At 35.5% G+C, this 23,754-nt stretch overlaps 1 protein-coding gene across 1 annotated transcript; it reads right to left on the reverse strand.

Annotated features, from left to right (window-relative positions):
• Window positions 1-1,308: 1,308 nt before the first annotated feature.
• Window positions 1,309-11,875, reverse strand: LOC103715713 (protein NUCLEAR FUSION DEFECTIVE 4-like). The gene is made up of 3 exons (XM_008803445.6): window positions 11,038-11,875; window positions 4,276-5,213; window positions 1,309-2,201 (listed from the first exon to the last, which is right to left on the reverse strand). Exons 1-3 carry the CDS (start codon window positions 11,371-11,373, stop codon window positions 1,691-1,693), a joined length of 1,785 nt encoding a protein of 594 aa, XP_008801667.3. The 5' UTR covers window positions 11,374-11,875; the 3' UTR covers window positions 1,309-1,690.
• Window positions 11,876-23,754: the final 11,879 nt, after the last annotated feature.

Below are 23,754 nucleotides of genomic sequence, written 5' to 3' on the forward strand. Positions count from 1 at the left end.
GGCAGATTTTCATATGATGGGAGTCTCCACTTTACCACTACTATAGGCATATGTAATTACTTCACTCAGTAGTATTGCAAGTGAACCTAGCAAGTGCAAGCTTGGTGTCACAGATGCACTTGAAACCACTGCAGGTGAGATTGCCTGTCATTTGTTGCCCACTAAAGCAACAAATGCTATTGCTACTTTATGAAGACTAAGATGGTTTTCATTTTTTGTGACTGCTCTTATTCTATCATAGTGAAGTGTGAAGGTGGAAGTCTAAAACCAGCCTTGTCCAATGATAGATCTCTGGCCTACTTCCAACAAATATTCTATTGCAATGTGCTTCTGCTCTTGTTTACATCACTACATGCATGGTACATAGTTTTGCAATATAAAATAGCAGCATCCAGCTTGAAATCATTTTTTTCAGGCCATTGAAGCATAATGGCACCGGCTTCCAAGCCTATGGCTGGAGCATTCCACTTTAATGAACTCTTCTAGTTGGTGAATAGGCATTTCTACTTAGAAATTAGTAGAACATTGATCAACAAAATTTTCTTCACCCAATGTTTACTTTTTTATATTGCTTGACCATACTGCCTGACTTCTTATGTTTTATTTCAAAGAAATTTCATTCAGAAATATTATCGAGCGTGTTTATGATTCAGGTTCGGTTATTCCATAGCACTCGTGACATCGTGTATTTTCTAGTTAGCAAGCATCAATAACAAATGAGAGTTGAGATAGCTAGTCTCATTGGAGGATGCTCCCAGATAATACAACATTCTGAAAAATTCTGGTTGAATGCCAGAGAGGAAAACAGGAAGGCGTGCCATTTCGAATTGCAGTTACCATTGCATTCGATCGCCTTTATAACGCAAGCTGATCAAGGAAAATCAAAGAAAAAAGTAGTGGAACATGACACTTATGATCTTTATAGCTAGCATCTAACTTATAAAGGAGGATCAAATTGACCAAGGGACAAAAGTATATCAATGTTGACATGACTTTACCATATAATGATTCTACTTTCTTCAAACAAATGGACTTGATCAGCTTGGGGAATTGATGGCAGCAACGGTTGGTGATCTTATGACTCAACACTCAGCAAGCCAGAATTATCACTCAAGTGGAGTGAGTCAATAGTGATTACTTTCTGTATGATCCTGATAACCAATATTAGTCACAGTAAGATAAAATTAGCAATGGCTGCTCCTACCCCCATTAAACCGAGCACAATAAACCTGGAAATCTTCTAATGCATTCAGAAAGTTTCATCAGATATATCAAATATACTTGATAGGCAAAAGCCTAAGCATAAGATGCAGAAAAGAATATTAAATGATTCATGTTCCACTCGAAAGCTGTAGCACAGGTTACACATGAACAAATAATCCCAAACACTGAAAAACAGAGACCTTACATGTGGAGGTACTGGCTCCATAGCATCAAAAAGAACTAATAATACATAAATTGGATTAAACCTCAGGACTTTGTAGAATAATGGATGAAAAGCAATAGAGAAGGTCACATTGTAGTCTCAATTGATCTCTTCTTCAAGATAATATTCACTGAACGAAGGCCCCCAAACATATGAGCTTGGGCTGAAGAAATAGTTACTTCCATATATAAGTTTTCAATCATTGCCAATATAGAAAAATCATAATCTCAAACACGAGATTGCGTGCTTCACAATAAAGAGAGCTCATGTGAGAGGTTTCTGATAGAGGTGAGCATAGACGATCTTGGTCCTATAAACAAGGATCATGCTCAAGATAACTGCAACTATGCAAAATCCTGACATTATCAAGGAAGAAAGGAAAAAACATACAGCCCCCTCACATTTTAGTGGCTCTTCATCATGAAGTTGTACTCCCAAAAGCATTCTCCAAAATGTGGATCTTGTGTTATGGTGCATGTGTGCTTGTTTTTCAGCTTCTTGATCATAAATACCACTAGCAATTAGACCCGAGAATACCAATGAACCAGCAGGGTTAGCCACTGTGAGGAAATTGTACAAGGCTCCAAAACTTTTCAAGCCAAACAACTCAGAGGCAGCAGCTGGCACAATAGCCCAATGAAATCCATATCCAAGTCCAATCAGCAATGTTGCAATGTATATTGTTCCAGGCCAACCCATTGCAAAGAGGAAGTGTCCAAATGCCATTAAAACCTGAGCCACTGCCAAAGCCACTGGCCTTGGATATGCATGTTCTCTGGAAAAGACACCAGGAAAACTATCAATTATGAGTTGAGCAGGCTTTATGTTGAGTCTCAATATTCAGAATGTTAAAAATTACAAGAAAAATTATAAGAGTTTTAGGTCATTCAGCATGAGTGAGTGAAGGTTCCTTTCAAGCTCAAACCTTCACCTAGTGCTGACCAGCATTCCTCCTTTCAGCTTTCACTTTCTACAATTTTAAAATTTCTAAATAGAAATTAAAAAAAGAACTATTTGACCATATTGCTTTTCAACCAATTTAATTTAAGTTGTTTTATGTTAACAATGTTCAAACTTCAAAACCTCTTTTAGGTTTCCAATGGTATACTTGTGCAACAAAAAAGGACCAGCCCACCCAGGCTGATTTTTTCCAGACTCGGACTAGGGTTCTCAGCCCATTAGAGCAAGTCCTAGGCAGGTATTTTAGGCCTGATATAAAATCTGGCTGGGCTTGGGCTTGAGCTTCGCATTGTTTAACCTGGCCCGAGTGGAGGTATAATATAATCATTTTATATATCTTTTATAGCTTATATAAATCTTTTCAACATATATAATGTACACTATATTATATTATCTTATCAATTCCTCCCTCCCCATCCCCCACCTGGCCTCCTCTCTCTTTACCCCCATCCCCTAATCAGCCTCTTCTTTCTCTGGTCAGGACAAGCCAGGTCTAGTTCGACTTTCCTCGAGTCAAGCGACCTAGTTTCACTTTCCTCTGATTAGATGGATTAGGCCGGGGCTTCTATAAGTTGACCTTGGCCAGGCCTGGGCTCCAAATTCCAGGCTTCAGGCTGGGTCAGGGTGAGATCAAGCCTGGCATATTCGATACTAGACCTAAACCCGACCTGACCAAGCAAATGCTCAGGTCTATCCAGTGGTCACCTCCTATACAGAAGAGATGCTACTTTTGAAAGGCTTTCTTAACCATTAGACTTTAATTGATCACCTACTTCTATCCAACCACAAACCTCGACCTTTTATTGCAGTTATCTTTTCCCAATTTGTGTCTGTTTGGAGTAGGAAACTTTTCTTCGATAGCTATAAATAAGGGTTGAATGTTTGGAAAGCCAAAACAACACTTAATGGCTAAATACAATATAATTTTCAATCTCTTAATAAAGTAGATATTGATTTTCACAAGAAAGGCAATGATTTTCTTATCATTAATTAGTTGCAAAAGGAAATGAAGTTTGATCAGCTTTCTCCTCTTGGTTTTTTTTTTTTTTTTTTTTTTTACTTCCTCTATATTCATATACGTAGGCTATCGTGAGGGTGCCGGATCAAAGTTGCACCGTCCATTACACATGTACACAAATCAGTAAGTACTGGGTTATGACTACATCTTGAGAGTAGGGACTAACTCTACAAAAAGGACAATGTCAATGATGTGCACCTCAACACAGGCTGCTTTCGAATCATGTTTGTTATTTGTTTTAGTTTCCTAATTAATTTGATATACAATAAATCCTAAAAACCCTGAAAAAACCATTATGTTTGACATTCTTAGCGCAGCTCAGCCCACAAACCAGACTAAAGTTGCACCAAGTTTGAGACTGACATATTGAAGCCCATCTTACGCTGGGCTTGGTCCTGATAATTTCATTGCCAGGCAAAGACCTGGGCCCACCCCCGTGATGGTGGGAAAGAAAAGGAGATGTGCAACTCTATCATTTGCTATGGAGGCAGGGAACCATGAAGGAGTTTTGAGTTTATTCTAGTGCTCGTAAAGTTAATTCATGTTGGCAAGTTAAGACAAAAAAATTCAGTATTGACTTTTTGCAAATAATAACATAGCATTTTAGCATATTTTTCTCAAAAAAGAATACTAAAACATTTTACAACTGAGTTGCAAGTAGATAAGCAAAAGTATATTTTAGAGACACAAGCAATTCAAGAGCTAATCTGGATTTTCAGTCTTTTTGTAAAACAAACAATAATTCATCTTTATGTTAATGCAGGTTGATTTAAAAATGCTGGAACAAGCTATGTTTTATGATTATGGAAACATCCTACGATACACTCAGAGTTCATATATCTGGCCTAATTTGGTGAAGTGACAATCATACCTTGCAATAATCTCAGAAATATAGCCTCCACCGATGCGACCAAGAAAGTTCCAAATGCTAATCATGGATACGAAAATATGAGTCTCACTGTAACCCAAAGATTGGCTCATTTGACCCAAATTGTCAATCACTGCTAAACCGGACCCTGATCCCAACAGTAGAGAGAAAAAAAGAAGCCAAAAATCTGCCTTAATTAGTGCCTGCATCAGGGTGAAATCTTCTCCTCTATGAGGACCTCTCCTCCTTTTCACCCTCACAGCTCCTACAGCTGCAGCTTGAAATAGTCTTGCTTGCAACTGTGCAATTCTCTTCTGCCTCTCTGATGCAGGAAGTAAGTCAACTTCCTTGGGCTTTTCATCTTCAACCTCACTCAAAATAACCTCATGTTGTTCTGTAGATTCTCTTGATTTACCTGTCTCTTCTTTCTGAGGCACAGGTAAAAGAGACTCTTGAGCAGGACAAATGTCATCGAAATAGCATGTTAATAGCAAAGGTATTACAATTGGAACTAGCAGAAGAAAGAATAACACCACTGTGCACAAGGTAGTCACAGTTTCACTCAAGCCAACTAAATCTTCAAGAAGCATGACACCCATCAAATAAGCAGCCAGGAGCAAGCACACACTGTAAACAAACACAAAACTGGAGTTATCCAAAGGTCGCACTTGTCTATGGCCTCCAACAGGCCTGATTATGAACATCAAAGCAATGACTACCATCGTAGGTCCAACTGCAACCATAAAGATGAGAGCTGCATGATCTGGTTTATGAATCATGGCGTAAATTTGAGTCAAAATAGCACCACTTAGACCAGCAAATCCCTTTAGGATACCCACTACAGGTCCCCGGCTCTTGGGGAAGTTCTGCACGCATGAAACCAGTGCAGCTGTGTTGAAGTAGGTTTCTCCATTATTGCCGACAAAGATAAGAATGCACATCTGCAAAAGATGCATCAACTTAACATCAACAAACCAAATAGAGCTCAAGATGAATACATGAGAAAGAGGAACTGCCAGACTCCAAAACGAACACAAATCCTAAGTAGCATTTGGAGGTTTGAGAGATACAGTTTCTGATGGAGAATGCCTTTGTCAACTAAATAGCTCATTATAAAGTCAATAAACATAGAAAGGCTAATATATTTAAAAGATATAAGTGCAATAAACTTCATGAATTTTTCTGAAGGAGTCCATAATAAATAACTCTAAGATACAAGTAACAGGAAAGGTATTAAATTCTGAATATAAAGACAACCAAACTAGAACTTTATTGACACACAAGAAAATATCCATATTTAGCTCCAAGGACTTGCGGGGAAAGAAAAGGACTGAGAGATATCACAGTTGATAAGGAAAATAGAAACTAACTACTTGCCCAAGAAGCATCCATATGTACAGACCAACCTATGTTAACATGAGTGAAAAACCAACGAGCCAACGACCTTATGTTAAGCAAGATTTTGTTGAATTAGTTGTTTTAGCAATATATAGACAAGTTTTCAGACAGAGATATACAGGTCGCAAGCATGAGCTAAATTGGCAACATTAAGCATGGATTATGACAAGAAAATGGGACACAAATTGTTTCAAGGGTGTCTTCTCAGAAAAAAGTTGTTACAGGAGGGGCAATGGAATGATGATATGCAGAAAGAGCTTTAGAAACAAAATCAACAGTACATATACTGAAGAGAGTCCTCAATACAATTAGCAAAAAGAGAGAGAGTACTTGATGTATATAAACAGTATAAATGACGATTGTTGTTCCATCACCAAATATGCAGATGATCATATAGCTTATTGTCTCATTATCAGCAACACACGTGAAAGGTCCATGCAGAACAGCAAATAATCTAGTCCATAATCCCGATAATGCACAAAAAGGAAAAACAATCGCTGTTGCAGGGCTAGGAATCAAATGAAGGCAGTAATAGTATTGTTCAATAAATGGTAATTGATATAGAGCAGACAAGACTTGGTGATGCGAACTTATACAAAAACTAGACGGAATATTGATTTCTCAAACAATATCCTTAAGAATAATAATGAATAGCAATAATATCCACCAAATCAGCAATACAACACAGAATCTTTCAGCTAAGAAGAATCTGAAAAAATCGAGAGTGCTTTAAGTACTTGGACTAAATGATTCTGGCTGTTGGCCAAGTGGCCCAGTTCTACCATGAAGAAGACACTCAACAATGTATTTTATGAAATTCATGAAATGTAATAGATACATGAACTGCAACTCGATCGTCAGCGCAAATAATTCCATAGTAAGTGAATCAGGTTATGCATGACAGCAGGACTATAAGTACAATATGGATTATCCAAGGATTGATGTGCCGGTACCGGTTGTCGGGTGGCACAGTTCGATAAGATACTGTGCCGTTCCATGCCAGACTCGTACCGACACAGTAAAGCCAGGGGAGAGTGAGGGAGAGGGAGAAGGATAGAGAGGAAAGAGAGATAGAGAGAGAGAGAAAGGGCGGGAGAGGGAGGAAGGGGGGGAGAAAGAGGGAGAGGGAGGGCGATGGCCAAAGGAGGCCGGAGAAGGGCCGGGGAGGGGCAGAGGAAGGGCTCTGCCGTCCTGTTCCCCTATTTCATTCGAAAAAAAGCCCCAGGGGGCCCTTTTTTATTTTGAAAACTTTAAATAAATTTTAAAGTTACATTATGGGTTGAATATAAAACTTCATTCAAGATTTGCACCTTCATGGAACCCTCCTTAGTCAAGTTACATGTTTCATTTTATTATGTATTAGAGCTACACTACTAAAAGGGCCTCTCCATGCACGTATATTTTTGTCTAGGGTTTGCTGACTATCTCTTGTTTTGGGGCTTTCATGTGCTAGGAAAATTGAGAGCTTTATATTGGGGATTCTCTCCTCCTTTGTACTCTTCAAATGTTTATAAGCTTTCTCTGATCCTCTCCACCCATGGATGTAGACCATATTTTGAACCACATAAATCCATGACTCTTTGTGTGTTTCCTCTATTTGCACTACTAACTCTATATCTAACTTCTCTGCATAACACTACCAAACACCGCCAGGCTCTTTTATCTTCTCTACAGAACTTCCCCATTTAAGTCATACAATCAACCATTCTGACAAAGCCAACTAGGGCATAAAGAGAAGAAAACATACTTATGGGACCATCTATCAGTTTTCTGTCAATTATCACGTCCCAAGAGTCAGAGTGGCTCCCTGAGGTTGGAGGATTTTAGCTAAGAGATGAAGCAAGAATTTGATGGACAAACAAAGAAAGATTTGATCATGCCTACCATTTCAGAAGAATCAGATAAAAACAAAAGCATATGGTAAATTATGACTACCATAACCAACCACAAATTATATCACTTCTCAGTGCAACACTTAAGCTCCGGAATATACAATTATTCCAACATTACTGAATTTTTCCACACTCCCCACCCAATATCCTCTTTAAGATCACATTCATTCTTTGTTAATCTTATTATTATGTTCTGCACCACTGAAATACATATAAATAGGAAGTTTTGTCTAATGAAGATTTCTTTCATGCTTCAATATGCAATGTGTAAGGACCCATGCGAGCGTGTGTTTAGTCCCACATAGATTATTCGCTGGGTAGATTTTGGATACTTATACAGGATCAACGAACGCAAATAATAACTTCCGGCTAGCTTTTTTGAGTAAGATCCTGAGTTGTTACAAATGGTATCAGAGCGGACCCGGCCCATAGCCTGTATGGACTAGGAGACACTGCAGCACGGATTCATTGGGGCTAACTGCGGGCCGATCGTAATGCTTATAATTAGATTTGAATGGATTTAAACCCTTAATCTGACGAGAATGTCAGGATTTAAATAGAAAAAGTATGTGAGGATCCGTACGGACGTGTGTTTAGTCCCACATTGATTATTCGCTGGGTAGATTTTGGGTACTTATATAGGATCAAGGAATCCAAATAATAACTTTTGTCTAGCTTTTTTGGGTGAGGTCTTAGATTGTTACAAATGAAAATAGTAATAAGCGACACCAAAATGAAAATATAAATTATTAAACTTTTTTTCAAACATCCAATATAACTCAATTAAACCAACAAATATTTGGATACACATGCATTAAATATCCAGCTTATCAAAAGAGACAAATCACGACATACCAATAAAACCTTTTATTCAGTATTGGTTTTATGTGTCTCATCAACTATTTCTCATTATCTCAATTTCAGGTTCCATAACAATAATTTTTCCGCCTTTGGACTGACCAAGATCATGACCCAATCCAAACTACTAAACAAAATTCTATGCGTAAGCCCGTGGAGGCTATCCCACGCATAAGCTAGGCTATCCCACGTGTAAGCCCGCGAAAGCCATCCTATGCATAAGCTCGTGGAGGCCATCCCACGCGTAAGCCCGAGGAGGCCATCCCATGCGTAAGCCCGTGAAGGCCGTCCCATGCGTAAGCTCCTGGAGGCTATCCCATGACGAGGTTAGTCCAAACTATATCTTATCTGTCTGGTTTGCATGTTATTTTTATCAAATCACTTTCTATTTACACAATGTATTTTTCATAAATTTCAGGTATCATTGTTCATCTAATCATGTTTTCAATATCTGATACATATAATGATTGTACAAGTATGTTCGTACTAGAAATCATATAAAACATACCATCTCATACCAAACCAAATCCATCAATATAAATCTCGCAATGCAAATCTCATGATGCAAAACCAACGGTATAGATTAACAAACATGTTATATATATTGATGATCAAGTATAGAAATTCTTACCTCTACCAAAGACTGACTAAACATAATAATTATGTGAGAGCCCGTGCGGGCGTGTGTGTTTAGTCCGACATTGATTATTCGCTAAGTAGATCTTGGATACTTATATAGGATCAAAAAATCCAAATAATAACTTTCGGCTAGCTTTTTTGGGTTTGGTCCTGGGTTGTTACAATAATATCAGAGCGAGTCTGACCCATAACCTATGTGGAATAGGAAACACTGTAGCACGGATCCATTGAAGCCGATCATGGGCTGATCGTGATGCTTGTGATTAAATTTGAATGAATTTAAACTCTTATTCTGACGAAGACGTTAGGGCTTAAATAGAAAAAGTATGTAAGAACCCATGCGGGCGTCTGTTTAGTCTCACATTGATTATTCGCTAGGTAAATCTTGGGTACTTATATAAGATCAAAAAACCCAAATAATAACTTCCAGCTAGCTTTTTTGGGTGAGGTTCTGGGTTGTTACACAATGACCATACATTGCACTGGATTTATTACCATTTCCATGTGGCTAGCTCAAAATCTAATAGAAACAACCTCTTATATCTCTATATAGTTTATGCTTTGGTTAAATTCCAAAATAGTGATTTTCCGATGTTTCTTTGCCACTAGGTTGGATCAAATTTTTCATTCCATATCTATTTTGATACAAATTACCAATCACCACTAGAATAGAAAATGGACAAAATACTTTCTAAATATCAAAAAGGGAGCAAACAGGACAAGTAAATTGCAGGATGGAGTTACTTCAACAAGCAACTGCACCAATCATATAAAAATTTCTTTGGCACAGAACTTTCAAACAGCAAAAAATTATGGGGACACAAGAGGCAAAAAATGCAATTAGACCAATTTCTTCAGCAAATCTACAACATTCAACAATATTGAAAGCAAAAAAATTGGTTAGGTTCAACTAAGAAACTTAGTTATAGGTGAAAACCTTATGGAAAACAACTATTGATGAAAGATTATCCAGATGTACCAAAAAAGAAAATAAAAAATTAAAGGGAACAGCACCAATCATAGCAGAGAAAATTTCAGTGTCTATATGAACATATGGGGGGGGGGACCAGAAAGAATGCAAACCCTTTTTCCTTAAGAAATAAGAATATAAACATGAAAAATAGTGGAAAAAGACTTCCATATTACAATTAAAACAAATTCAAAACCAGTGAATGTCTTTGCCTTTTGGTATCCATGCACATCACAAAATTTCTTTCTTATGTAGCTCAATAAAAGTCGTCAAATAGCCAATGACAACAAATCGGCATTCAACCTTAAACTAATTTTTTTTAGCACCACACTGCATTGCAGCTTCCCAATTTGAATCAGCTTTCTATTTTTGGAAAAAAATTAAAGAATTTTTAAATCAAGACCAGAATTTATTTACCCAGACAAAGCCCCACTAATTGAAACAAAAGAAAGGTCATAAAGAAATAATTCTATCTACGGGGAAAATCTGCAAGTGCCAAAACCATATTAAGATATATAGAAACTACTCGGAAGTCCAAAAAATGAAATTCTATTCTTTCTTGAGAAGAGAAAAAATAAAATCTAAGAAAGATGCTAATGTAATACAACAATTAACAATTCACAATTCAACAGATTAAAAGATCATTAAGAAAAGCTGCCACTTCCATTAATTGATGAGCAACATTATACCACATGAGAAAAATCAAATTACTTTACTAAAATTCAATTAAAAAAAGGAAAAGAACAAACACTTTCCAATAGCAGATCATCCAACAAATAACCGAAGTAAATATTAATTTACCCAGAAGAAAATCATAACTCCTCATATTCATGTGCACAAAAAGAGCATATCAATCTATCAGGAGAATTCCATCGAATCCAATAACAGAAATTTTACTTAAGGTGGAAAATTGCAGTAAAAGAAAATAAGTAGCAACCAAAATATGAAGACTGAATGAGAAACCATTTAAATAGTTAATGGATATAAAAATCATCCATTTCCACTCACCACCCAGAGAGGCAAAACAGGAACTCTCCCAGTGACGATGAGCCAAACCCATCCATAACCGATCAAATTCTGCAACGCCCCGATGAGCAGCGCCGCCCAGAGGGGCAGGATCTCACAGAGGGTGCCGGCAAGGAACCCGAGGCTGTCGCCGAGGTCCTTGGCCACGCCGAGGCTGGCGAGCTGCCGCTGGTTGTAGCCGAGAGAGCTCTTGATCACCGGCGAGATACTCCCGAACAAGTAGCCGATGCCGGCGCAGGACTGCATCCACATTGCCGCCACAAACACCAGCCATCGGTTGTTCAGGAACGACCGCAGCTTCCCCTGGAGCGTAATCATTGGTTCTCGGAGTGGAGGGCACCAAATATTGAGCAAAGATTAGATCTTTCGATTCTTTTGGAGCTCCTTCGATTCGAAAGAGGGGAGGAAAGGGCCCAAGTCGGATCCTTTCCTCCTTCTTTGAGCTTTGGAAGGATTTTCGCACTCCTCGAATAAAAAGGAGAGGCCTTTTTGGAGGTGACTACCTAGATATTAATAGAGGCAAGACAGAAGGACAAGAGGTTGTTGGGATTTAAGCGAATATTAAAACAAAATAAAGGAGATATGGCAAAGAGAGTTCTTCTCCTTCACATATCTGCAAAACAGAGTTCGAGCTTCAACCAGACGGAGGATTTGGTAGGTTTAATGGAAGAAATCAGGAGTTTCTTGGGGGACAAATAGGAGTAGAAAAGTGGGGAAGCAGAAGCAACAGCTAGGAGAGGAGGGATAATGGATGGTTTCAACTGTAGGTACAAATAACATCCCTTGAAACGGAGAAACAGTAGAATTATCGAGAGAGAGAGAGAGGGTGGGTGTTTAAAAATGGGAGAAAAAAAGGATTTTACAAATAACCCCCTTAACATATTTTTATAAGTTTTTAGTCTTCTTCCTACTTGCGCACATGGAAAACACCATGCCATGGGCACTTTTAAGCAAACAGGAAGGAACATTAATAACTTATTGCCACCGTAGTGCAGGCATAATGATAAATAGGGATGGCAAAACTTGAGCAGACCAACAAACTTGCATGAACCCACTCCAAATAAATAAATATAGGTTAGGAGTTTTTCAATTCAATTTTGAAATAGGTTAACTAAAATTGACCCGTTTATAAAATGGTCAGTTTAGGTTTAGCTTTTGAACTGGATTAGTCAAGTAAGTTGAAATACATCAGGAGGATATCACATTTTTTAAGTATAGTAAAGATAGCAACATTACATGCATTAAGGTATTATTTACATCATATCAAAATCACTGATTGTGATCTAAAAGCCGATACATAGGGAAGGTGCAGCCCGATGCATCAAGGATGCAGGCTGAGTGACTGCAGTGTAGATTGAAAAAGCGAGAGTTATCAATCTAGGATGAGACCTCTTATAGAGTGGAACTAAGGAGTGGCTAAGCAGAAGTTATCACTACTCAATACATAGATAAACGACAGTGTTATCTAGAATATGATAGTAGTAGAAGAGAAATGATTGTCATGCATAGTGGTCCATATAGCACAAGCCATCGAGTATTAAAACTGAGCATTTACGTCTATTTTGCCACTATCCAGAACATGGAAAGGGCGGAACAATTATCTAAAATATAAAAGTAGTAAAAAGAACATAATTACCATGTATGACAATAATAGCCCATGTGATACATATCAAAAAGTACAAGTGTTAAAAGTTAAGTAGTGATACATATCTGAATAGTTAGCAGGATCCCTTTATAAAATTTAACATAGATCATTTGCTTAAAAAAATAAAAATATTCTTTTCAATTTGGATAATTAGATGTTTCTCCTATTGCAAAATCACCTTTTCATTGTTGACTTTTACCTCTACAGTGTTAGCAAAAAGTAAATAAACTATTTGTTCATCTTATTTACTTGCATAATTCAACAAGCATAATGTAGGTGCTCTAAGAAAGATTGCTTTCTTTGCGACATTCTTTCCTCCTATGTTGAGATGTCAAGTCCTTTCTTACTACTTCATTTCTTTTCATAAATTAATCATTTATATATTTAATATAACCTCATTTGAATGAAACCTAACAATCAAATATTAAAAGTATTTTTTATTAAAAATATAGTTTTCAAAAATGCTTCATTTTCGGATTTGTAATTTCTTTTTTAAAAAATGACCCACTTTGAACTTTATCATCATAAGAATCATGTCTCTTTACTCAATTGGATGCATTTATATAAAAAAAAAAGTCTCCCATCTTTCAATAAAAGTTGATTTTCATTGAAAAATTTCCAATTCCGTATGCACACGATTCTTCCCATGATTGTTGCCTATTTTTCAAGTAATCTATTTTTAGCTATATAGGTCCATCACACCTCTGTTAGTTTGTGTTAGCCATTCAAATTACTTACTTGTCGCTAGTTATCAGGTTTTCTCTTTCTAACTCTAAACTATATTTCATGTCAAAGATAGTTTATATTCTTTCTAACAAATTTGCCTGATATATTGCTTTTCAACTTAACTTGTTTCTAAATTGGCCATGACTTCATTCCATTAAAAATGCTATTTTGTTCTATTTCAAATTAATTTTGGCTCACAATAATATTCATTACTTCAATATAAGTATATGTTCCAAGTTAGAGTCCTCCATTCATAGTGAAACTTTGTAAATTTTATCTCTAGATTATAAATCAACGTTGAACCAAGCCAATATAAGTATGAACATCGGTTGCTTCGATTGTCCTACCTTGTTGTTTAGCAACTAGAGATTTTAGATTTGACTCGTGATGATGTACTCTAAAATACTGGGAGTAGATAATTATAGTGCGGGTGAGGTCAATATTCCACTATCAAAACTAAAACTGATTCAAAAGACTAGATAAGGCCTAGGGAACTTTTCCATAAATTTAAATCTTAAGTAGACTTGTAATAGAAAAAAAAAAGGACTTGCTGCACCTAGAGGTGGCAATTGGATCCGGTCAAGTTAGATACGGGTCGGATCAGACGCAGTTCAGATCAAAAATTCATCAGCTCAAATCCTACCTATTTATTAAAGAAATCAAAATTTTAGATCTGAATCCGACTAATTTATTAAATAGGTAAACTGATCCGACCCATATAACTTATTTATTAAATAGGGCAAGTCAGGTTAATTGGATTTTTAACAGATTAAATGGATTTAAATAGGTTAACCAAGTCGGGTTAAACAGGTCAAGCAGGTTTTAAATAAGTTAAAGAGATTTTAAATAAGTTAAATGGGTCAGGGTGTGACCCGACTCAATTATTAAACAAATTAAAATAGATTAAATGGATCAAAGTCCAAACATAAACCTAATCTTTTTAATAAATAGGTCTAAAACGAGCCGATCCATTTATGATCTAAATCCATTTATGTCAAATTTAAATCTATTTAAAATAGATCATTTGTGGATCGATTGATGGGTCGGATCATAAATTATTACATTAGCTGCAGCAATGGTCATAGAGATATAGAATTACAGTTAAAGAGAAGGATAAGCCCTATTGGACCATTTTATAAATTTAAACCTTAAATATACTTGTATGCTTAAAAGACCTGGTCATAAATATACAAAATGGTCCCTAATTTGGTTCCGATTAGAAGGTTACAACTTTGAATACATTATTCTTTGTGTACCCCAAAAAAAATTGTGGCCACACATGTGCGGCACGTGGTGTTTGCCGGAAATAAAAAATAAAAGATATCGCTGTCGGAGAGCCGTCGGCCTTGACGGTGATGCGAAGTCTAATTTCTCGCCCATCATCTCCCCCCCGCCCCCCCTCCTCTGAATAAGATAAAATATCCAAGATTTTCACTTGGCCTACGTGGCCTCCATGTCTGTGTCGGGTGGGACCCACACACAAAGCTGTTCCAACTTTGCTTGAAGACTCTTTCTCCACCACTAGATTGTGCCTTGTACGTAGAGTGCATGAGTTCTTGCGGCCACGTCACAAGGTGGTGTATTTGAGCAACGTGAAGTCACCACTATTTTCACGTGTACGTGGCATTTCACATGATTACTCAAACGGAAGGTTAGGAAGGAGCTTTATGATTGTAAAAATGGTATTTTTCATGAAATAATTTTGGCTGGCTTTAGCATACAAGTTTGACAAATATAATTATTTCTATGGTATTACTTTTTTTTTAATTTTATGAAAAGATGGTTGCCTATCAATATTCAGTAAGGGAATGAATTACAGCAGCTATAGGTTATAGCATACTCTTATTTCATGAAAGATGTACGTGAGGTGAACTATTCTTTCACATGATGACATTATTTATATTTAGTATAAATTTTTATGGAGAAAAATACTTGCACTCGATAATAATTTCAAAAATTATAGCTGAATAAAATTAGAATAATTTAAGATATAATTATTTTCATAAATATAGTTTTTGATGTTTCTGATTTTCTTATTCCAAACCAAGCATACTTTATTTTTTTTAGCGGACTTTGCATATAAAAATCTTTTAATTATCGACTTTGCAACAAAATATTCTTTTGCAAAATGGTACATATTTACGACGATGAAACAATGTAATTTAGAGAAAATACAACAACATCCTTTCAGATTTGGACGAGAAATCACATTGATCTTAAAAGTTTAATAATTTTTAATTAACTTCTAAAAGTTATTTTTTTGTATCAATGTGACTCGGTCATCTATCTCTATTAGAAAATGCTACTACGTGATCATCAAATGATAATTTAATATCTCTGTTATTCCTAAAATACCCTTCTCTCTGTTGACAAATGAATTGTATTTAGGTATCATCAAGCCATTTATTTCTCTTCTCTCATATTCCACCATCCATTCTTCAAGTTTGTATTTTCTTCAATCTTTCTTTTCCATTTCATAATATCTTTCATTTCTTAATGCACGCTTTCGCATTTAAAACCTATTTTCTTTCCTTCAATATTCTCTTCTTAAAAGCCATTTATTTCTCCTCTCAATATCTACCATTCAGTCTTCAAGTTTTTATTTTTTTAGTCTTTCTTTTCCATGTCCTAATCTCTTTCATTTTCTAATACACACATCCTCTTAATATATTTTTTGAAGCCATTTAGTATCAATTATTACATTAAAGCAGAATGATTTTAGCTTTTTATCTCACTTATTGACCAGTTACAAAATTCAATTTTAAAACTTCTGTCATTAAAGTAGAACGATTTCGATTTTATATTTTTAAAATCTCATTCATTTGCCTGTTACAAATTTAAAAGAAAAATATTACACATTAAAACTTGTTAATATGTTGGAAATTTTGAAAAATTTCTATTTTAAAAGAATTAATTTTTAAAAGGATCCTTATCCCCTTCTCTTTTTTTTGTTATTTCAAAAACTTTAAACTACTTTCTTTTTTCAGTCCTACGTTGGAAATCCATCGATAAGAAATGTTAAGCCTATCAAGTGCTTAAACTTTTATCCAGTATAACCTTACAATTTTTATACAAAACTCTAACCTGACGAATGTAAGAGATCCTTGTATAACCAGCCAACCTTCTTTCACATGACATCCTCTGTATGCTGCATCAGAGAAGCACTTGTTCACCATTAGGTTCAACAAAGGTTTGTGATTATCACTCGAGAGCCTTATCTGGCTCTAGTAATTCAGAAGGTTGAATTAAAGTTTTGTGAAGTTGCTTTAATGGTATGTTCTCTACCCATGAATCCTCGCAAAAGCGAGTCCCCTTCTAAACTCTAAAAGTGACTATGTTCTAAAACGGGCCAAGCGATTTACAAATCTCTCTCCAAATCAAGAAGTGAAAGCCAAAAAAGCCAAGACACCTAAATCTAGATCCTATTCTTCCATGAGAATAACAACTTATTCAAACAACCTGCTTCTTCGTTAGCTAAGAACTTATATGTCTACTTGGATAACAAAAAAATAATAAAATCATCGAGTTTTTGTTATCCCTAATCCAACTTTCCCCTTAGCTTTGAATGAAGTTCTAGCCGACAAGATAGCCTTTTTCCTTTCCTTTTCATAAAAAAGCTTAGTGAAGTTCATCGATTTCGGAGATGACCCATTTTGGAACTTTGAAGTCTGCCATAAAATAAGATCATAAGGATGTATCTTTTTGCCAAATTCAAAATGCATGATTGAAAGAACCAAAATCTTGGAGCTGTTCTCTCCTTCTTCATGGTGGGTTATTGTTATCTAATTCAAATGCTCCAATGCAAACTCTATTTGCGTGTCCAAGATTCTTTACTCGTTGTTTTTAAATTGATATAAAGAAAAGAGCATGTGAACGTTTCCCTTATGAAAAAGGCGGACAGCAACGCGTTTGACCATTTAAATAGGACAACTACGATGACTCAGCGGCATATCAAAATTTGGGCCCCACATTTTGTTAACTAATGACTCATCTTTGTTTAAAAGGTCCACACACAGTCCCATCAATATATAGTAGCGTGAGTTGGTGGCCCACAGAAGGGAAAGCTGTGTAGAATAAGCTAGTTCATGCGTATTTTTTTCCAGGACAGATTGGAAAAAAACAGGATTGCTTTGTGATTGTAAGTATTGGAAACAAGCGTTCATTATATTACTAGTCCATGCACATATTTAGACCATGATATTTTATTCCAACTATGAGTTTTTCATGGTTTCATAAAATCTCAATTGCAGAGAATTTAATATATATTGGAATGGTCCTACTTGTGGAATACATGCTCTCAAAGTAATGAAGCCATTGATCACATTGCTAGCTACTTGTAGACCAGGATGGGAGTTGTACTCATTACTGCATTATTTGGTTGGAAAGCACATTTTTGCTCTTCTCTGTTATAAAAAAGGTTTTGCATATATAGTTTTTCTATTTGTTTCTTGTCTCTGGAGACCTGTTCACTCTTCTCATTTTGATCTTTTCCCTTTTCTTTTTTGTCCCTTTGTACATTCTAGTTATTTTTTTTTGGTGAATGTACTTTTTTGGTGAATGCTAGATAAAACAAGAAAAGTCATAAGAAAAATCTACATTTATATTAACAAAATCTGCACTAAAGATGAAAGCTGTTAAGCTCATCTTTGTGTGCTGTCTTGACTCCTCTCTATATTTTTCTTTAATGGTTGGAGGGTTACTCCCTGCCCTCTACCTCTATCCACCCACTACACCAAGCCCTCTACCTCTACTTTTGGGACTGAGGATTACTGTAATCAAGGGTCAATGCAAGGGCAGATGCCCTGTAGGATTGAAACCCCGCCCCTTGCCTAAATGGCCAAGGGTCATGCCATCCAATATAGAAATTTTATCTTAATTAACAGACTAGGAAATAGAACATCTCTTCTCTATATGATGTGTTCCATTTCCTCTATCTAGCTTTCTTCTTAAATCAATGCACCTCACTTCCTGAAGACAAACAAGAGAATTCCTCCTCTTGAAATTTGCGGTTCATATTTCACAAAAAAAGTTGTATTTTATATATATATATATATATATAATTTAAAATTTTAATTAGAGAATAATTAAAGTCCACAGATCCTTTCATATGAATATAGTTTAGGTTTATTATACAGTGGAAGTTGAGCTCCACTTCCGACTCACATATAATAATGCACAACAAACTTCAAAATTTGGACAAGCTGGTGATGAGCATGTATATGTAGCACAGATCATATAAGTGAGCTTGATGTAAAATAGTTTCCACTTTCTAGCATCCATAAAGGGCACTCTTTTACATTTGTCTATGTAGGGCTAAATATAACCTTGCACATAATAGTAACAAAAAAAGGTCCACCAATGCCATATTCTATTTTCCCTTCTCCTTCCATTCCCCTCTATAACCATCATTAAGAAGCATATTAATCATTTTTCTTTTAATCTACTTAATTTAGAGAAATTTAAAAGTGAATTTATGAAAAGCTAGGGCATCATTATTAAATTACATGAATTTATACTAGATACATACATACATACCAGATATAGTAGGGAGATCACAAACACATGCTTCCACCTTGTATAAAATGGAATTATCCTAAACTTGACTCTTGTTTTTTTTTTTGCTTTTGTTTTTTTTTGGTCCATTATAGGGTTCAGCTGAACAAAAGTATAAAAAGTATACATCTCATACATCATAAGTTATGCACCAAGATAACAAAATAAGTAATTTGCATCTTGAATATTTCACACCATAGATTCTTTGTTTGTCGTTACTTTCAAGAAAGACTATGGAACGATTATGACACCAACACCACTCTATAGCCAACCTCTTCCTCTCCACTTGGCCGAGGTCCACAACTCTGAGCAAATTTAGCCTAAACTTGTAGAACATGGTACTAAATAGTAGAGGCTGAAATGAGGGTCAACACTCTTCAGAATCGAACCTCCCTTTGCCTTAAGTGGAAGGGGTATTCTTAGACAATAAATATTGACAACGTAAAATGAAATGAACAAGTGAGGGATCTTTAGAGGTTTTGAATATAAAAGTATATTAACTCTGTTAGAGCACATGTAATATTTTGAATAAGCTTAACTTGAAGTTGGCTCAAAAAATACAACACGAAGCTTGCTAATCCTAAATCTGATGTTTCTAGCATGCATACTGCTATTTTCCATTCGAACAATGTTAGTGTTTTATATATGGAAGTAAGTGCCTATGTGATGGTCAATCTTATCAATTCAATGCTACGAAGAGTTGTGTATTCTCATTCTATTGAGAATTTTCCTTATAATCGGTTTATCAACACCGAGCACTCTAATTAAGAGATAGTTTCATAATTTGGATTGGCTTAGTTCTTGATTTATTTGATAAATTCCAGAGTTAGAGAGCTAGTACTTTTATATTATTTTTGTTATAGTATTTTTTTGCACATATACCTTATTATATATTTACCATTCAAAAATTATTACTATATATCCCTTAAATCATCCTGTTTTTGCAAATATAGTTGCCGGTCTCATTAGATTTTTGGTTGACATCATTAACAAAAAACTATTTTGAGTATCATTTGATACTATTATTCTTTTACCTCTGAAAAATTTAATATTTCATTGTACTGAAAAAAGAATTTTTTTATATAAATTTTTAAAAGGCACTAATGAAAAAGGGTGATAAAGTTATTTTGTACTTAGAAGAACGACCATCTGTGGATGACTAAAGGGAGAAAATTAAGGAGTTCTAGGGATACATATTGAAAAGGACTATTGCCCTTTCTCAGCTAAGGCATGCTGGCCTAATAATCCAACATCAATGCTCAAATGGTTTTGTTAGCAGCTTAGAAATTAAAATTCCCTATAGTGAAATACATGAAACCCTATGCCAGGATTACCCTATGGAGACCTAACTTTTTTTTTCAAAATCTCTAGTTATTCATGATTTCTGATCATGTATCTTCTTTGCTCCGACATATAGCAATACCAGAAAGCATTTACATCAAGTTCCTTTCGATTCGGAATTGGATACTTTCACTTAGTATAATAAATCAGGGCATTCTTACATCTTTAAATTTCATGACTATCCAAACTAGTTTCCAGCAAAACAATGTGATAACAGTGAGCGATGTTCATTCTCCAAAAATTAGTCATGTTAACTACTATTCTATTAAAAAGCCAAAAAACAATGATGCATGTAAAACAAGACATAATGTTGTTACTCTTGTTGATATGTCCAAGCCGAATCAAGTTTTTCTGGTCCAAATTATAGCATTTAAAGATATTGAACAACACCAAAACCAAATTATGTTGGATTCAGGATCTGATCAGATCTCCAAACATAACTTGTAAATTGCATGCAAAGTAGTGGGGTAGTCTATGAGCACAGCTTGGGCATGTGATTGGACTAAATAAAAGCAGTGGCAACCATTGGAAGAGTGGCATAAGGAGAAGGCCCTATAAAGAAAAAGGCAGGAAAGAACATATTTCTTGCAAGTATGCCAGGAGGAAACAACCAAGGAGATGAAGGCCATTTGGTGGATACAAATGGCTTATCTCCCCTTCCGTGATTTTTTTTTTTTTTTTGTTAAGCTTGAGGAAAATATTCCTCCTTGACTGCTCCTCACCCTTTCTTCCTCCAAGCTGGTAGCTCGAGGTAGTATGATATGTATAAATTTATAAGGAAGCTTTACATTAAAAATAAATGTGAGACTACTCCTTAGCTTCCCCTGATCTCTTTCCATTCATATTTTTAATATGAATCGAAATCTTAGATTGATGTTCTAAAAATTTATATGAATCTATGAATTTATCCTTATTCTTCTTTGTGGACCACAACTGAAGCTGGTACCAAACTATTCTATATTTGAATAATGAACTTTTGGCACTCAATGCTTATCTAGTTTGAAGTTTGCTTGCTCAACTTATCAGACCATGTCAACCTATCTATCTAAATTGTCATCTTTATTAGCCGAAAGCCAAACATGAAGGAGGCTAGGACACTTATCTTGTGGTCAGATGAGAAAACTGATATTTGGTTGGTCTTCAGTAGTGCAATTAATTAAACTGTAAAAGTAAGGTTGACGCAAATCTTAATCATGCATGGTTATTATCTAATCTATGTATTCATTTTTCTTTTCTTTTCCTTTTTTGGGTGGGGGGGTGAGGATTTCATTGTTATAGTATTTCTTGTTTAATATATACTAGTACATGAAAACATACAAATACTTGTTAGCAAACAAAAGGATCGAGATTTGTTGGCAGCAAAGATAATCAAGTGGAATTAATAAAATTTTTGAAAGAGATAAGATTGGTCAAAGATAAGTATGAAGAGTTTGTCAGGTAATTGGATATGAAGTATATGATATTTACACTGAGAAAAGTTTAAAATTGAAAATTCAGTAGTCATTTGAGTGCAAAAAAACATACTCGCTCCTTTTAATATATATCAATAAGGTAATATATAGTCTGTTAGCTTGTCACATTAGATATCTTGCCCTTTCTTCCCTCAATATGGTTTGAGTTTTGCTACAAAATTTAGCATGCATGCATATCAACTTTCCACATTTGCTCGAAGTTTATATCTGATCAACAAAAGTACAACAATCCAAACACTCAATCTACAAAATTTTTGATGCCTTGCAAGATGATTGCTTGAAATTTTTGAACAAAGTTTGTGATACAGTTGATGGGATGACCATGAAATATAGCGTAAACAATGCATGATTTGTAAACATATCCAAGCCTAGATCCAGCGGGATCGTGCATAGAATAGATATAGCCATGGGCCCATGGCAGTGTCATGTCGAGCTATCTTGTAATAGCTCGATACATAAGACTTAAAAATTAATTTTTTTGACCATTTAGCTCTAAGTTGGAAACTCGAAACATTAACAGTTATTTCTGTTGTAGTCACAAATATGACCATGAACTTACATGAAGAGCCACATGAGAGTTAAGTCACGGTTCCATGTATTGTTAGGGTCTCTTGCCGAGAGTTCTAGTTTGGCTTTAGATTACACAAGGAGCCATGAGAAGAGTGGCCTCATCAAGCCTAAAAATCTAGCAAGTAGTAGGCCTTTGGAAAGAACCTTGGTGGGAGCACAAGAAAGGGACTGTTAGGGGCTATGAGCTATTGTTTTTATAGTTGTTTTTGAGTTTCTCTATGGAATTGGTGCATAAAATGCATCTATCAACTCAATGAAAGATAACTATCAATTATTTTATGGCATCCAATGTCATCACTTCATTTGCAAATCTTTTTTCAGTATTCTGATCCACCTTAGATCTAGCCCATATTGTAAATGTTGGCATGGTGTGGGTCCTAAACCAAGATCCTTCACTCCAATGAAGTCTGGTAAAGATTTAGTACTAGTTGAATTGAACCATTGTTCAAACCTTAATTTGTCCAATTAAACATAGTGAAATTGGTCCGAGTCAGGATAGACTGCTAAGCCTAAAGAATAATTTAGAGGCAATGAATATTAGTTCAAATGATAGGAAATCTAGTTGTTTAAATGAGTGGATGGGTTTGAATAAACTGGGCATCAACCTGCATTATTGGCAGGCCCCTATCCATTTCTCAGTCCTAAGCTCCTGCCTAGGCTGGCTAGGGGTTGGGTATGGGGATGGAATAACCCTAAGCTTCCTCTAGCTCGAAAAAGAAAACAAAAGTTTCAAAATTATGTTGCTATTAGGCATCTCACCAACATCTATGTTTGTAAACTATTATTTAGCTTTTGACAATATGTGCAGCGGTGGCAATAATAGTAACAACGGAAATAGTGGTGATGGAGGTGGCAGCAGAGCTTTGGTGGAGGAGGTAATAAACATAAATTTTTTATTTTAAAAGTATTGAAAATAAAAATTTCTTATTTTTATTTTTTAGAAATAATAAAAATTATAGCACCAACTATATTTTTATATGTCTAATATAATTAGTATTTTTGAAATTAAAAAAATATTTTGGACCAGTAATTATTCTAAAAGGTACTACTGATTCCGCAACAAAACCAGTTATTTCTGGTAATGCCATTGAGAAACTACTGAATATGGTGAATGTTTTTGTTAAAATAGGAAACAATAGACAAAGGTGATGCCAAAGAGGACCTTAGTTGCCAAGGATTCAACCAACAATTGCTATGATCTTTAATCAGGCCATTGCCATGATTTTCACCTTATTTTTTTACAGTTGGACTTTTCTAGATATATTTTACAGTATCTTTAAACAAGATTTTAAATTACCTGAGCTGGACATGGATCTGGGCTAACTGCTCTTTTGTTTCACTTTTCTCTTCATCTTTTGGTTCTGCTTTTATACCTCCTTAATAAAATGCTTT

This window comes from Phoenix dactylifera, chromosome 12 (assembly GCF_051530095.1).
Source record: "Phoenix dactylifera cultivar Ajwa chromosome 12, Ajwa_hap1_PhDact_Kaust_v1.1, whole genome shotgun sequence".
Taxonomy (NCBI): Eukaryota; Viridiplantae; Streptophyta; class Magnoliopsida; order Arecales; family Arecaceae; genus Phoenix; species Phoenix dactylifera.

Excerpts from the sequence above, each read along its gene's own strand:
- LOC103715713 (XM_008803445.6), bottom strand. The coding sequence starts at position 11,373 with ATGATTACGCTCCAGGGGAAGCTGCGGTCGTTCCTGAACAACCGATGG. Across the intron at positions 5,214-11,037 it reads CTGTTTTGCCTCTCTGGGTG|ATGTGCATTCTTATCTTTGT; the intron begins GTGAGTGGAAAT and ends CATCTTTTGCAG. Across the intron at positions 2,202-4,275 it reads ATTTCTGAGATTATTGCAAG|AGAACATGCATATCCAAGGC; the intron begins GTATGATTGTCA and ends TGTCTTTTCCAG.